Below are 14,259 nucleotides of genomic sequence, written 5' to 3'. Positions count from 1 at the left end.
CACGCTAGGTGGCGATAGCTGCACACAGTTTTTGGAGCTCTCTCAAACCAAAACTGAAACTTATCCACAACATAGCCTCCAAGTCCACAATGAGGGGCTTTTAATAAGTTATCTGTCGCGTGCTACAGCAAACGATGTGTCGTGTCATGACTAACAACCCCCCCCCTCCCCTTCCCAACAACACATTGCAGCAGAAAAATGCAAAGCCAAAGTTTTTGTTTCAGTACCGCTTCAAAATTTGTTTTGCGCAAGTAGCGCATCCACGTTTTCTCTGATTTCAGTGCTGAGAAGGTTTGCGATCATTGTCCTAGGATAGTTTCATCGTACAAAAGCTGGTAGTCATGTCTATCTAACGCGACTGAACGATGATTTCTGGGTGCACTGATACTGGCATACTCACAAAAAAGATGGGCGATCGCTCCCTAGCTCCACAATTTTATCATGTGGGGTTGTCTGCAAATGAATGCTAACGAACAATATCTCAACAAATGAAGGGAAAAATACTTTACGACACAGTGGCGTAAAATAGCTCGTTCTGCAGATATCCCAGCGTTAGCGTTGGCGTCAGTGTCGGCGTCGTTGTTGATGTCGGCTGCGTTGGTTGTGAACGATATATTAAGTGTTACCTTTCGAAGAAAACAGATATTTGTGCACATAAAATAAATAATAAAAATGTTACGTTAACTGACAATTTAAACCAGGCCTTCTGCGGAGAAAACAGGTATGCTACGCAAGAACCCTGCATTGTTTGAAGTAGCTTCGAAAGAAAAAAGAACACTTGATGAATGTCATGCAGTGCAATGAGTTTCCACAACAGGTGTATAATATTATCTTCGTTCAGCGAACTGGGAGCGCAGAGAAAACACATAGGACGAAGCGAGGAACCACACAACACGAGCGCTCCTTTTGCAATGTATAATATTACATAGCAGAAACGTAGAATCGCTACACGCATCATAACATGTAAATTACGTGACGAACGGATGTTTTAAAGGCCCACTCATTACCAAGCACCTATGACATATTTAATCATCCTCCTCAGCAAAAGCCGATGGAGGCGGAAATGTTGTAGGCCCGTGTGCTCAGATTTGGGTGCACGTTAAAGAACCCCAGGTGGTCGAAATTTCCGGAGCCCTCCACTACGGCGTCTCTCATAATCATACGGTAGATTTGGGACGTTAAACCCCACAAATCAACCAATCCTCAGCAAAAGCACCCTTGAAGTCAGCAGCTACCAAGATTCACGTGTTGCCTTACAACGATGCACACTTCGCTCAATCGTAATCGAAAGAATTATGGCAGAGGCTCAAGTTTGCTACTTGGAGGAGACTATTTACGGTAGTTTGAAACGGTCAATGAATGCCAAGCACACATTGGTTCGTCTGCTTGCGGCACGGTAAAGGCTCTCACCGAAAATAGAAGCCAGGCGACAGGTTAACACGTCTGTACAAACAGGACCTGATTGCGCTTTCGCGTTCTAATCTTGAAGTCAAAGCTGAAGTGTCCTTCAAGTCTTTTTATGAACGAGGGGACCTTCGACGCAAAAGTTTCGGTATGCCTGCCTGCCTGCCTGCCTGCCTGCCTGCTTGCCTGCCTGCTTGCCTGCCTGCCTGCCTGCCTGCTTGTCTTTCTGCCTGTCTGTCTGTCTGCCTGTCTGCTTTTAATAAGTTATCTGTCGCGTGCTACAGCAAACGATGTGTCGTGTCATGACTAACAACCCCCCCCCCCTTCCCAACAACACATTGCAGCAGAAAAATGCAAAGCCAAAGTTTTTGTTTCAGTACCGCTTCAAAATTTGTTTTGCGCAAGTAGCGCATCCACGTTTTCTCTGATTTCAGTGCTGAGAAGGTTTGCGATCATTGTCCTAGGATAGTTTCATCGTACAAAAGCTGGTAGTCATGTCTATCTAACGCGACTGAACGATGATTTCTGGGTGCACTGATACTGGCATACTCACAAAAAAGATGGGCGATCGCTCCCTAGCTCCACAATTTTATCATGTGGGGTTGTCTGCAAATGAATGCTAACGAACAATATCTCAACAAATGAAGGGAAAAATACTTTACGACACAGTGGCGTAAAATAGCTCGTTCTGCAGATATCCCAGCGTTAGCGTTGGCGTCAGTGTCGGCGTCGTTGTTGATGTCGGCTGCGTTGGTTGTGAACGATATATTAAGTGTTACCTTTCGAAGAAAACAGATATTTGTGCACATAAAATAAATAATAAAAATGTTACGTTAACTGACAATTTAAACCAGGCCTTCTGCGGAGAAAACAGGTATGCTACGCAAGAACCCTGCATTGTTTGAAGTAGCTTCGAAAGAAAAAAGAACACTTGATGAATGTCATGCAGTGCAATGAGTTTCCACAACAGGTGTATAATATTATCTTCGTTCAGCGAACTGGGAGCGCAGAGAAAACACATAGGACGAAGCGAGGAACCACACAACACGAGCGCTCCTTTTGCAATGTATAATATTACATAGCAGAAACGTAGAATCGCTACACGCATCATAACATGTAAATTACGTGACGAACGGATGTTTTAAAGGCCCACTCATTACCAAGCACCTATGACATATTTAATCATCCTCCTCAGCAAAAGCCGATGGAGGCGGAAATGTTGTAGGCCCGTGTGCTCAGATTTGGGTGCACGTTAAAGAACCCCAGGTGGTCGAAATTTCCGGAGCCCTCCACTACGGCGTCTCTCATAATCATACGGTAGATTTGGGACGTTAAACCCCACAAATCAACCAATCCTCAGCAAAAGCACCCTTGAAGTCAGCAGCTACCAAGATTCACGTGTTGCCTTACAACGATGCACACTTCGCTCAATCGTAATCGAAAGAATTATGGCAGAGGCTCAAGTTTGCTACTTGGAGGAGACTATTTACGGTAGTTTGAAACGGTCAATGAATGCCAAGCACACATTGGTTCGTCTGCTTGCGGCACGGTAAAGGCTCTCACCGAAAATAGAAGCCAGGCGACAGGTTAACACGTCTGTACAAACAGGACCTGATTGCGCTTTCGCGTTCTAATCTTGAAGTCAAAGCTGAAGTGTCCTTCAAGTCTTTTTATGAACGAGGGGACCTTCGACGCAAAAGTTTCGGTATGCCTGCCTGCCTGCCTGCCTGCCTGCCTGCTTGCCTGCCTGCCTGCCTGCCTGCCTGCTTGTCTTTCTGCCTGTCTGTCTGTCTGCCTGTCTGTCTGCCTCTATGTCTGCCTGCCTGTCTGTCTGCCTGCCTGCCTGTCCATTTCTCTGTTTGTCCGCCCTTAACGGTACCCTAAAATGCACCAGACGATGCCCCAAACAACTGACCCCATCTGCAGCACCCACGAATATTGCCCGAGACTTATCGTTCATACTTGTGCGGGTGTCTAATGAAAGCAATTATTGCGCATATCTGAAACACCACAACAACACATGATTGTTCTGTATGTGTATCTTTTGCTAGAAAATGCATACACAGGTAATTTTAAGGACCGTAGCGTTCATCCCGCTACACTGACCACGCAACGCTTGCACAAAAAGGCGAGTGTTTCCAACGCTTTGCTAAGACGACACGGTGGTGGCACCTACCCATCACCTTGCGTTCTAGACCCTATCATCTCCGAGACGGGCGAACACACCGCGCATCGTTTTTCAAGATAACTGCCGGATAGCGCTCATGTCTCACGTGTAATGTGACTTGATGCACTCGTTCGCCTCCGCTGCACGCTCGAGGCACTCCAACACAGCGCTACAGAATACCATTCACCGATTTCCTTGCGCAGAACATCAAATAAACGTTTTTTTCACTTTCTCCAGAAAGCAAGACTATCGTCTTTCGACGACATTTGCAGTGTAACATGCAAATACAGGGCCATTTTTTTTTTGTAAGCCTTAGGTCAATATTCTCGTTTTGATATCTCAGTGGCGATTGTTCACAATAGTGTAAGGAGCAAGCTGCAAGGAGTTTTCTGGTCCAAAATTAATAGCATGGCTACTGTGCTTCAATCAAAACGAGGCGGGGTGCATACAGAAAAAAAAAAAGAATTGAGCGCGTCTTGATAAATTCGCCAAGCTATTTCGCTCATTTCTCGCGCTCAACTTAGTACATTAAAGTGTTCACGAGAGCTGACAAAAATAAAAAGCGATATACCTAACACTACAACAATTCACGCTTTTCTATTTATTCTAAAAAATTATACAACCTTTCCAAAAAAACTAAGTACTATGACAAGGTTACAGGAATCGTAAGATGCCTCCTATAAAATTTTTTTTCCGTGCTTCGGATCGAGAGAAATGAGAAAGCGGACGTATTTGCTCACTCCGAGCCCGAGGCAAATTGCTCCCGTTTCAGGCCTCTTGGCACGTAGATATGGGTCTGATTACCATTTTTCTTTCTGTTACTTTGCAGTTCCCGTAATTCGTTCTCGTTTCTAGATTTCAATCAAGTCACGCCCGGCGCCCCTGTTTCTACTTCAAAGTAAATGAGACTTCGAGGAGAAAGCATGCAGAGGCGAATAATTTGCAAGATGTGTTACAAGCACACGTGCTGTTATAACACACGCTTTGGTCGGGTTTGTTCTCCTAGCATATTCGTTACAAAAATTTCATTAGAATGCACAGACGTCCGAGTGTATCTTGTTGAAACAAAAGTGGATTGCTACATCTCTTGCTACGTAATTTAAACAAACAAAACGGAACACGGGTTCGTTTGTGTCATGCGTTCTTCCAATTAGTGGGCGCCTGCTGTGGCGCGATCACTATGGAACAGGCGTTATATTCACTTTCGGATGTACGTGTGCGTTGAAAATTACGCACGCTCTAAGAAGAAACAAATACAATAATTAATGTTCGAACAGCACAAGCAACTATTCGTCACCTTCTCGTTATCGCATTGATAAAGTTAAGACAAATAGTCAAATCTTTTCCACGGCCCCAATAAAACAGCACAAATTAAGTTTAGCACTGTTTGTGATATAGTCGCTCAACATACCTTGTTCTGCGTAACAAAATCCTTTTTGTTGAGTTCTCACTGTCTGAGTCACTGCCTATATTATTCCATGGCTTTATCCCTAGCTACATCCCATACTGATGTTCCACAGGTTTTTGTGTTCCTACAATGTAATGTGTAAATTGGAAACTTCAGTTTGAGTAATTCTTTAAGAATGCTCATTCTCTGTGCTTCCTCACCATTCAGCTAAAGGTAATCAATGTATTTAATCATAGGTAGTTTTGGACACATTTTCTGTGCAGCTGCGTATGCATGTAAAAATGTAGATGAAGAAACATTGGCAGCTGTCAGAATTGCTGCTCGGCGAATACTTGAAACAGCTAATTTTACTAAATTTGGTAGTTAATTAAAATTTTATTTTTACGCGATTGTGCATTCGAGATATTGCTGTGCGAGCAATGTTTGCCTCTTCTACTTAGATTGCGTTTATAATTAGAAGACGCCAGATTTGGATTATGACAGGAATATTTGGCGCAGACTTAGTTTTGTTTTACTTCTGGATACTTAAAAAACAGATACCGAGATTTGATTCGAAATCTCCTATATTTTGCATACAATTTCACAGTTGTTTTTCTCTTGAAAAATTACACTTTTACCAATATTGTTGACAGCGTGTTCCAGATTTTGTAATTTGTTACAGCATATAGTTCGTTTTCCGAGGTATGGTCACTGTGTACAATTTACATGTAGGGCGCAATATTTTATGGAAATTCATACTGTTAGTTCGTGTATTTCTCCACTTATCACTGGCCCCACCGCAGTGGTCAACTGCCTAAGGTACTCAGCTGCTGACCCGCAGGTCACGGGTGAGTGGTCTGCTTTCTATGTCTTTCTCTTTCTGCTAATATTTTAACGCGAGCGCGTTGAAGAGCTAGTGTCACCAAAATTCCCGTGTCGGCGTCGGTGCCGTTGGTTGTGAGCGAAAATTCATCATCTTATGCGTGACCCAAACGTCTAGAACGATGCAAACTGAATAAATAAATAATGAGGAACACTGGTGCTGAGTGGGGACCGAGCCAGGGTTGTTGGGGTCCGAGTGGGAGATCAAACCCAACTCGTTCGCGGGACAAGCGGATGTTTAGAAGTTTGGGAACCCTAAAGCTTGGCCTTTAGGAGTTGAACGTGATAGCGACATCGTGTTCATAGTGTGTACTTTAAACATTTAGTGCACGAAACCTTTTCGACTTTACTGTACGCTTTTACGTGCCCTTAAGGGAATAGGCGCAGTAGCGTGCGTGCCTTTTGTAGTGTGGTACCGGCTTTCAATGACGGAGCCATTATGATAATCACATAGTCTGGCGCTCACTGGCAATCAAACCTTGTAACACGCATTATTACTACAATATTTGATTTTGCATCGGGAAAGATATATAAAGAACGTGTGCGTTTGTGAAGCATGAAGCTACTTTAACTGAATTTGCAAACAAAGGAAGTTCTTATCACAGTTCTCACAAGTAGAGGCATGGCCGTTTGGTAGAACATCCGCTTGCCCCGCAAACGACCCTGTTCGATTCCCGCTCGAACCCGCAAACAACGCTGCTCTGGTCCCCACTCTGCTACAGGATTTTTTATCATTTATTTATTTTATTTGCATCATTCTATATTTCTCGGTCAAGTATAAGGGAATTTTTGGCTCACAACCTACGACACTCACGCCGCAATTTCTGCGAAAAAAGCTTTTTAATGCTATCGCGTTAAAAACAGTGAACAAAACTTTCTTTTCTTGGAAATGCAGTTAAAGTAACTGTCATGCTTCACAGCCACACACGTTCTGTTAATATGTTTTAAAAGGCAACATTAAATATTGCATCAATGATGCGTGGTCAAGTGTCCGATGCCAACGTGAGTCAGAATTTGTGATTATCATGATGGCTACGTGGTTGAAAGCCGATGCCCCTCTACAAAAGGCGCACACAATATTGCGCCTATACTCCTTACGGCCACGTAGTGGGTGAATAGTAAATTCGAAAAAGTTTTCATGCACTAAGTGTTTGAAGTACTCACTACGAACAGAATGTCGCTATCAGGTTCACCTCCTAAAGGCGAAGCTTTAGGGTCCCCTCATTTTTTTTTTATTTCTTACGCCATCCACCACAAGAACATTTGCCATGTCGCCTACAAGGTAGACAAAAATTAGCCTCTTTATTGTTTTCTTCAAGAACTAGTTACTTCTACTCACTGTTTTTTTTCGTTTTGATTTTCTTGTTCAGCTGACTTTGCACGTATAGCAGACATATTCACATTTGTTACTGTAACTTTTTGCTTCTCTTGTGTTATTCAAGTTTTTTTATTTCCTGCTTGAATTATTTTTACTCTTGTTTTACAATTTAATAATGTTTGCTGGCTTTCTCCAACCGTATTTACTTCCTTAGCGTGCACTGACTCCTTTAATTTGTACGTTTTCGCCATTTTTCTCCCGAAACAGCTCATACAGTTTCGAGCCTCTCGGGGTTGCTGCCTATCACCCAACTTATGTCGTGCTGCTACACTGTGCACCAGTTGGCACCCTCAAGGGCGCTTGGCGAACATATAACACCCTACTACAAGGGTGTTTTGAATCACCGAAATACCCTTGACATCGGTGATTTAGTTTTCCAAAGCACTCTCATTGTTAGGTGTTAGTTTCAGACACGGTAAAGCCCCTTTAGGGGTGCAACTCATTTAGAGTGTACGGTGGCCTGCAGAATGTGCACGGGAGAAACACTTCCACGTGCAGCTTGTTCAATGAATGTCCCTCTTCTTCGACAGTTTCTTCCAGAATTTCGGCTAATGTAACATTATTTGCATTTAGATTTCTCCCGTTGCTTGTATTATTGATTCTCGGAAGCTCGCGCCATTGAAATAAACAAAGCTCATTGGATGTGTTACTACAACCTACTATTTAGAGTAACCTACAAAAGAAGTCCTGCCACACTAATATTTTGGTGAACCATCTGCCAAATATTACTCACAGTAAATAGGTTCATTATTAATAGAAGCAATGTTGCAGGATCAGTTGTGTTCAAATTGAAAAAGGGGAAAATGTTTAGTGTAACCAGAAGTTGTATGATGACAACATTTTTGGAAAGAAAATTATAAACCCAGGCAGCCATTCGCAAATAAAGACAACTTTAGAGATACTGATTAATATGAGATGGTAATGATATTCAAGTATGTAAATCAGAAAAGCAGTGTATGTCCCATAATGTCTATTTGCCTCGCTCTTGTTTCTATTTGCTTCATTTTGTTTTAACTTTGGCTTCATATAGACTTGTTTTCATTACAAAAGAAAGGTCACATTTGATATTGCCACGTTCCATTTCTCACGTTTTTGTTATCGTCCCAAAACACCACACGATTCTCAGCGCAAACTGCGCCTGCAGTTTTCGAGGAGGTTCCGGACTGTAGTAGATCATTTCGATAAGATCATGCCCACTGTGCGAACGGTACAGCTTGTTCTGGAACCTACGCCACCGCCAGCGATAACGCTGGAACATTCGACGGCAAGAGTATAAATGCCGACGCGTTTCGCCGCTTGTGAGTTGTTGATCGAAGGCCGACGCTCCGTTCGCCGCTATTAGTCCGAGACTGCTATCTGTGCAAGACTGCTGCTGTAATTAGACTTTCCGTTTACCGGGCACAGGTTAGCCCAAATAAACAGTGAAATCCCGACACGAAGTCTCCTGTCTTCGGCCACGTCACGACCCCGTGACAATATGAACACAAAGCGCCTCAGAGCCTGCGGAGAGCGAGCGATATCCACAGCGCCACCGTTACCCTTGCCACAGGAGACTGGTATTTGCTGGAGCATTCGCAGGTATTTCTCGATTGTAAACACCACTACAGAGCCTGTCTATAATGAACAAGGTTTAGCGCAGTACCTTTCGCTTTCCCAAGTTTTCCGCGTTCTCCTAATGTACAGTAAAGAGATAGGAAAATTAATCCTGAATAGTAAGGAAATTGCGTTAAAGTTTTGTTTGGACCAAAGAAAAGGTGTTATATAGCTATTACTTATCAAAGGCTATGACAATACTTGTAGGTTACAGTGAGCAAAGTTCATAATTTATGGACGACTTATGTAGTCTTTACTAAGAACCCGTACACATGAAAATACGAAAAGATTTTTGTTTAGCTTTCCAAACTTGTTATGCCCTCAAAATAACGTGTTTTTTGTTATTTTGTTTTTTTGAACAATTGTTTTATGCTTTAAGAAGAGTGCTTTGTAGTCAGAAGTTAGAAAGTAATGAGTAATTTTCTTCGAATTCCTCACTTGAAAAAATACATCACAATAGTTGGTTAATGTAACTAGTCAAATCTAGTCTGTGTAATTCCTATCTAGTCACGAACAGTAGAACTGAATTTTGAAAATTTTGTTTCATCAGTCAGACATCAATAGGCAAGTTTTAGTCTAGCAAATTATTTACAGGATTCTTCCGTCGATGTGAGCAGCCATTTGGAGCAGCTCAGACCTCAGCATTCAAATGCTTGCACTCCAGGAAGCTCGTGAGGTGGTGTTGAGGCAAAGCATTTACGTTTCCCAAAAGGAAACCTAAGCCCGGTCAATTTAAACCTTGCTAGGCAGTGCATACAGTTGTATTCATCTGTCAATTTAGGAATTGTATGACCTAACTGCTACCACATGTGCATGCCACCGTCCCCATATCCACTCACTGTAACACACTACTGCTGAATGGGCTACATCCATACTTTAACCTTATATGCATGCTTCGTCGAATGAGACAAGTAAAGACATTGTTACGTTGTTTATCGTGGCTGCTTCATCACAGTAATAATCAAAAGAAGATGTAAATTTCTTTAGTTGCAGGTATTTCTATTCGATTTCGCAATGACTGAAGCCTTAGTTCGGCGGTTTCGTTCAGTATAATTTAAAGAATCATGTGCAACATGCTAGGTTTCACACGAAATGCTATTCTTTGGCTACGCCACTTAGAAACGTTACCACTGCAAAGGCGCGATTGCGCCGAACCGAGAGATAAAGGGGGACAACCTGGCAACTGAAACTAATTTGCATTTATCGGTGCCAAGGATGGCAAATTTTCTCACACGTATGCAGTATATTGTGCTGATTTGATTATTTCACACGAAGTCTTGCAGCATTAAAATATTTCTAGTAGTGAATGTGATTTCCGAATCGAAGACAATACAAGTATTCAACGTATGAAGTTTCGAATATTCGCGCACCCCTACTTCGACTGAGAAGTCTGTACCCGCGCCTCAAATCCGTGCGTCCAAAAAGCGAGATTTTACGGCACCTCTATCCCACAACATCTGCGCCAGCCGTTAGATGGCAGCACTGCCCACGGAACGCATCGAACATGCCAGCGCAAGCCCTCTACTGGGCGTGCGCGGAAGCCCACCGGGGTTCTCTCGCTTTGCAGTGCCGTTCAGTTCGTGTGCGTCCTATGCGCTGTGCGCTCCAACTGCTGGGCGCTCTCAGCGAGAATGGTCGCCCATGTTTCCGCCCAGTGCGCGCGTGAATCTCAATTCGTGCTCTTAGCTTATCTTTTATTTTAATACAGCGTGGCGCCTGAATCGTCTTATCAAAGTTTCGCCTTCCAAAGTACTGTCGGCAGGTTAAGGGAAGGTGTTTGGAGATGCACACACGTCTTTGGAAAGCGAACATGTAGCTTCAGATGAACTCTTTTCCAGGTGCGAGCCCTGGAAAGTGGTTGTATATCTTTCTGGGTGGCTCCGCTAACGTTTGGGTGTCTACAAGAAGATGCGTTATGAAGGATGCAGCAGTAGTATTCAAATAGGTTTACGTTCTGTTTAGTTTTTCTTTAGTTTCTTCTGAACTAGTACTCACGATGCCCTGCGCACCCTTCTTTCTCATGCGGGAGGTGTTCTTATCCCCAAGCAGAAACAGGACACTCTTGTCTCCTTCCATTCATTTGCTGTACCAACCGAAAGTGACGTCTGTGGAACGAATTTACCAAGGATTACCACGATACTTCACCGGGAGTGTCGCACAAGATGAAGGCCTTGAGTGGACATACGCTTCGATTCACACCGGCGGCCGGGAATTAGCCGTCCTGTGAGCGACCACGTGCTTCGGAAAGCGCCCAGTTGTCCTGTGACGCTTTCCGTTTGCTTGTGTGCGTGTGTGTGTCTGTGCAGTTCATCGACTTCGTTAGCGTGATTAAAGTGTATTGCTTGGAACGGTAGAGCGACGAAAGCGTGCGTGCTTTGATTGTATTGTGCTACGCTGGTTGTGTGGATCTCAACGATGGCTGTAAGAAGCTGGTTTAGCGGAGGTGCGCAATCATCACTGCTTCATGCCTACCTGGAAACATCTGGAGGTGCGTCTACCGAGACGGCACTTTCGGATCACACAGACGGCAATGGGAAATACTGCCACCTGGACACATGGCACAGACTTTGTCGAAGTAAAGCAACGCGCACTGCGGGAACAGTGCGTGCGTTGACTCGGTCGTTCAGTGCCAAGTGCGTTTCGATAGTAACTAGGACGCACTCTTACTTGAAACATTCTACGATATTACGAGCAGTCAGTGTGAAGGCGACACCAGTTGAGGATCAGCACAAGCAGCGGCGACCATCATCTAATTGGCAACGATGTCAACACCCCACGAAACAACAACCACAAAAGCGAAGCGACGATGGAGCCGATGCCACCAAAGAACCGGTGTATGTCGACAATGGCGTGGAACGTAGGACCGCGTGGATGCCCGCGTTGTGCGCCGGTGTCGTGGCCGTGCTGTGTTACGTGAACTCGCTGGATGGTGATTTCGTGCACGATGACATGGTGGCCGTGGTCGGTAACCCCGACGTCACCGGTGAAAATAGACGACACGCAGCATCTTCGTCATTGTCGTCGCTTTGGATGAACGATTTCTGGGGGCGACCGATGGCGGATCCTCGAAGCCACAAGTCGTACCGGCCGCTCACAGTGCTCACGTTCAGGTAAGAATGGGCGCGCTCACAAGCAGGAGAAACTGACTACTTTGCTTTGCACATTAGATGTGGACGCTGTTTCTAAAATTGTTGTATAGAGACATCATCGCTGTCCCCCCTCCTAACATGCCCCCAAGATCGAATCTCGTGACACCACCCTAAATGATTGCAAACCAAGTCGTCTGCTGTGGTGGACAGAGTGAATGGTACTCGGCTGCTAATATGAAGTGTGTGATCCCAGCTGCGGGGGTCGCACTTGGATGTTGAAATGCTAGATTCTCATACACTGGATGATATCAGTGCACGTGAAAGAACCGCACAGGGTTGCTATTTCCGTAGCCGACTGATTCCGCGTGCCTTATAAACTTTTTATGGTTTCTGAACGTAAAACCCCAGGTTTTATTATTTGAGGTGTATAAGATATTCAGCTACTGCAGCTAGACGATACTGAATACGGCGAGACATACAATTTGTTCATCGAAGTGAACCGAAAATTTTCCCTGCAGGTGGTGCATTGAACATCGTGGATATTGAAAATGGAGGATTTAAATATTTATAGCCCTGTCTTGAAACACGAGTTGTTTCTCGAATAACAAAAATTGCTATTAGGAGACGTCTCTTAACATTTTCATTTAAACATGATTATTCTACGGTTGCGATAAACGGCCTCTTACACACAAAGGAAATATTTGACCGTTTGTAACTAAGGAAAACTGCTGCACTTTGCGTTACAACCTAAATCTTCTGGTGTGCCATTATATAAATTTAGAGTGTGTTGCTATCGACAGAACTCTATTTCTTGTTTGCTCATCATTGAGAAAGATTATGCAATAGTTTGTACCGAACAATCTGCGTTGGTGGCAAAGTTGTCATGTTATTATTAATGTTAATATTATTATTACTATACGCGGACAAAGTCAAAATAAACAGCTAGCCGAGATCCCCACTAAAAATAAAAATGTGTGATTAGCTGCGTATATTTCCCACTCTGGCATCGCTCTAATGAGCCGGGCTAAGAAGGTACAGCTTAACAATACAACTGACGTATTTCAGTTGAAATACTTTATCTTGAGCTTGTCGACAGTGATATGCACACTTTTCTTAACTTCGGAGCTATTCCTTTTGAAGATTTTCTTTGAATAGTCTCCCTCTTCATAGTCGCTGACCCACCCTGAAGTTAAACATCGCTGTTCTAAGGCTGTCTTTCGGGAATCTGCCGAAGACTTCGGTGCTTCGTCAGCATAAATTAATTGCGAATAGGGGCCCTGTTTGTGGAACCACACACACGTTCGATGGTGTTCGATGGCGTGCGTAATCTTTCTCATTTCTTCTATAGGCCAATTTATGTTTTTAGCAGAGACTGAAAGCAAGTGCTAACAGAAAAGACACACTAAGGAAGAGGAGGGCTGAAACGCCCTTTGCACGCGTACTGACCTGCGGCAGCCGGCCAGTCACGCCAGCCGCGTGGTGTAGCGGATCGGTTTATGTTACTTGCTGGTAAAGGTTGCAGGAAAAGCTCCGGAAAAATGTGAAACGTAAGTCTTTTTTTTTTCTCTTTTTTTCGCATCAGCTTTCTGCGTGGTCAATGAACAATGTGAGAGCGGAGTAAATGTTTGTAGAATACACCACACGATTCCTAGCGTGAAATCGTGGAAGTTATCCTTGCAGAAAATTTACGTGGCATGACGTCAGCAGATATTTCTTACGGGGGATGGGGGGTGAACTGGCAATTAAGCCTATGTAGTTCGTGCGTGCGTTTGTAAGTGTGATTGCGTGTATACAGGAAAAATATGCCAGGCAATAAAATACGCAAAATAAACGCTTCTAACAGGACCACGAACGTAACCATGGATGTGCCTATATACACATGCAAAACTGAATATATATTTAGAAGTTGTTGATCCCCCCCTCCCCCTCAACACTGGTTACTTTCGTCGAAGCCAATGAAACTCTGAGATTCACTGTTCGCATCGAAGTCTTGCAGTGCAAAATTTTTAGGGGCGAAGCTTCTTAGAGTCGAGCAATGTCCCCTGTCCGTCAGCGTGACACGACACAGGGGATACATGATGTGAGATAGCGGTACTAAGAGTGTTCACTAGATGGACGCACAGATGAACGGACGAACATACAGACTAGCAGATGGGCGGACAGACGGACGCACGAACGGACGGACAGGTGGATTGACGTATGTGCCACAGCGATGCGAGATGCCAGATGGCGGTACGTGGAGCGTTCACTAGATGTACGCACAGATGGACGCATGGACGAACGGACAGACAGACTACCAGACAGAGAGACAGATGGATGGACGGACGCGCGGACGGACGGACAGACGCACGGATGGTCG

General features: G+C 44.1%; 1 protein-coding gene across 1 annotated transcript in view; it reads left to right on the top strand.

Moving 5' to 3' along the window:
* Positions 1 to 9,709: 9,709 nt before the first annotated feature.
* The window catches only part of LOC142786306 (protein O-mannosyl-transferase TMTC1-like), a 43,370-nt gene continuing 38,820 nt past the window's right edge, over positions 9,710 to 14,259 (top strand). The window contains exon 1 of the mRNA XM_075883930.1: positions 9,710 to 11,921. Coding sequence (XP_075740045.1) covers positions 11,227 to 11,921 — 695 coding nt within the window. The 5' untranslated portion in view covers positions 9,710 to 11,226. The remainder of the gene's footprint in view (positions 11,922 to 14,259) is intronic.

The sequence above is a fragment of the Rhipicephalus microplus genome, unplaced genomic scaffold (assembly GCF_043290135.1).
Source record: "Rhipicephalus microplus isolate Deutch F79 unplaced genomic scaffold, USDA_Rmic scaffold_22, whole genome shotgun sequence".
Lineage (NCBI taxonomy): Eukaryota > Metazoa > Arthropoda > Arachnida > Ixodida > Ixodidae > Rhipicephalus > Rhipicephalus microplus.
Note: the sequence above shows the minus strand (reverse complement) of the source record. Positions and strands in the feature narration are given on the sequence as shown.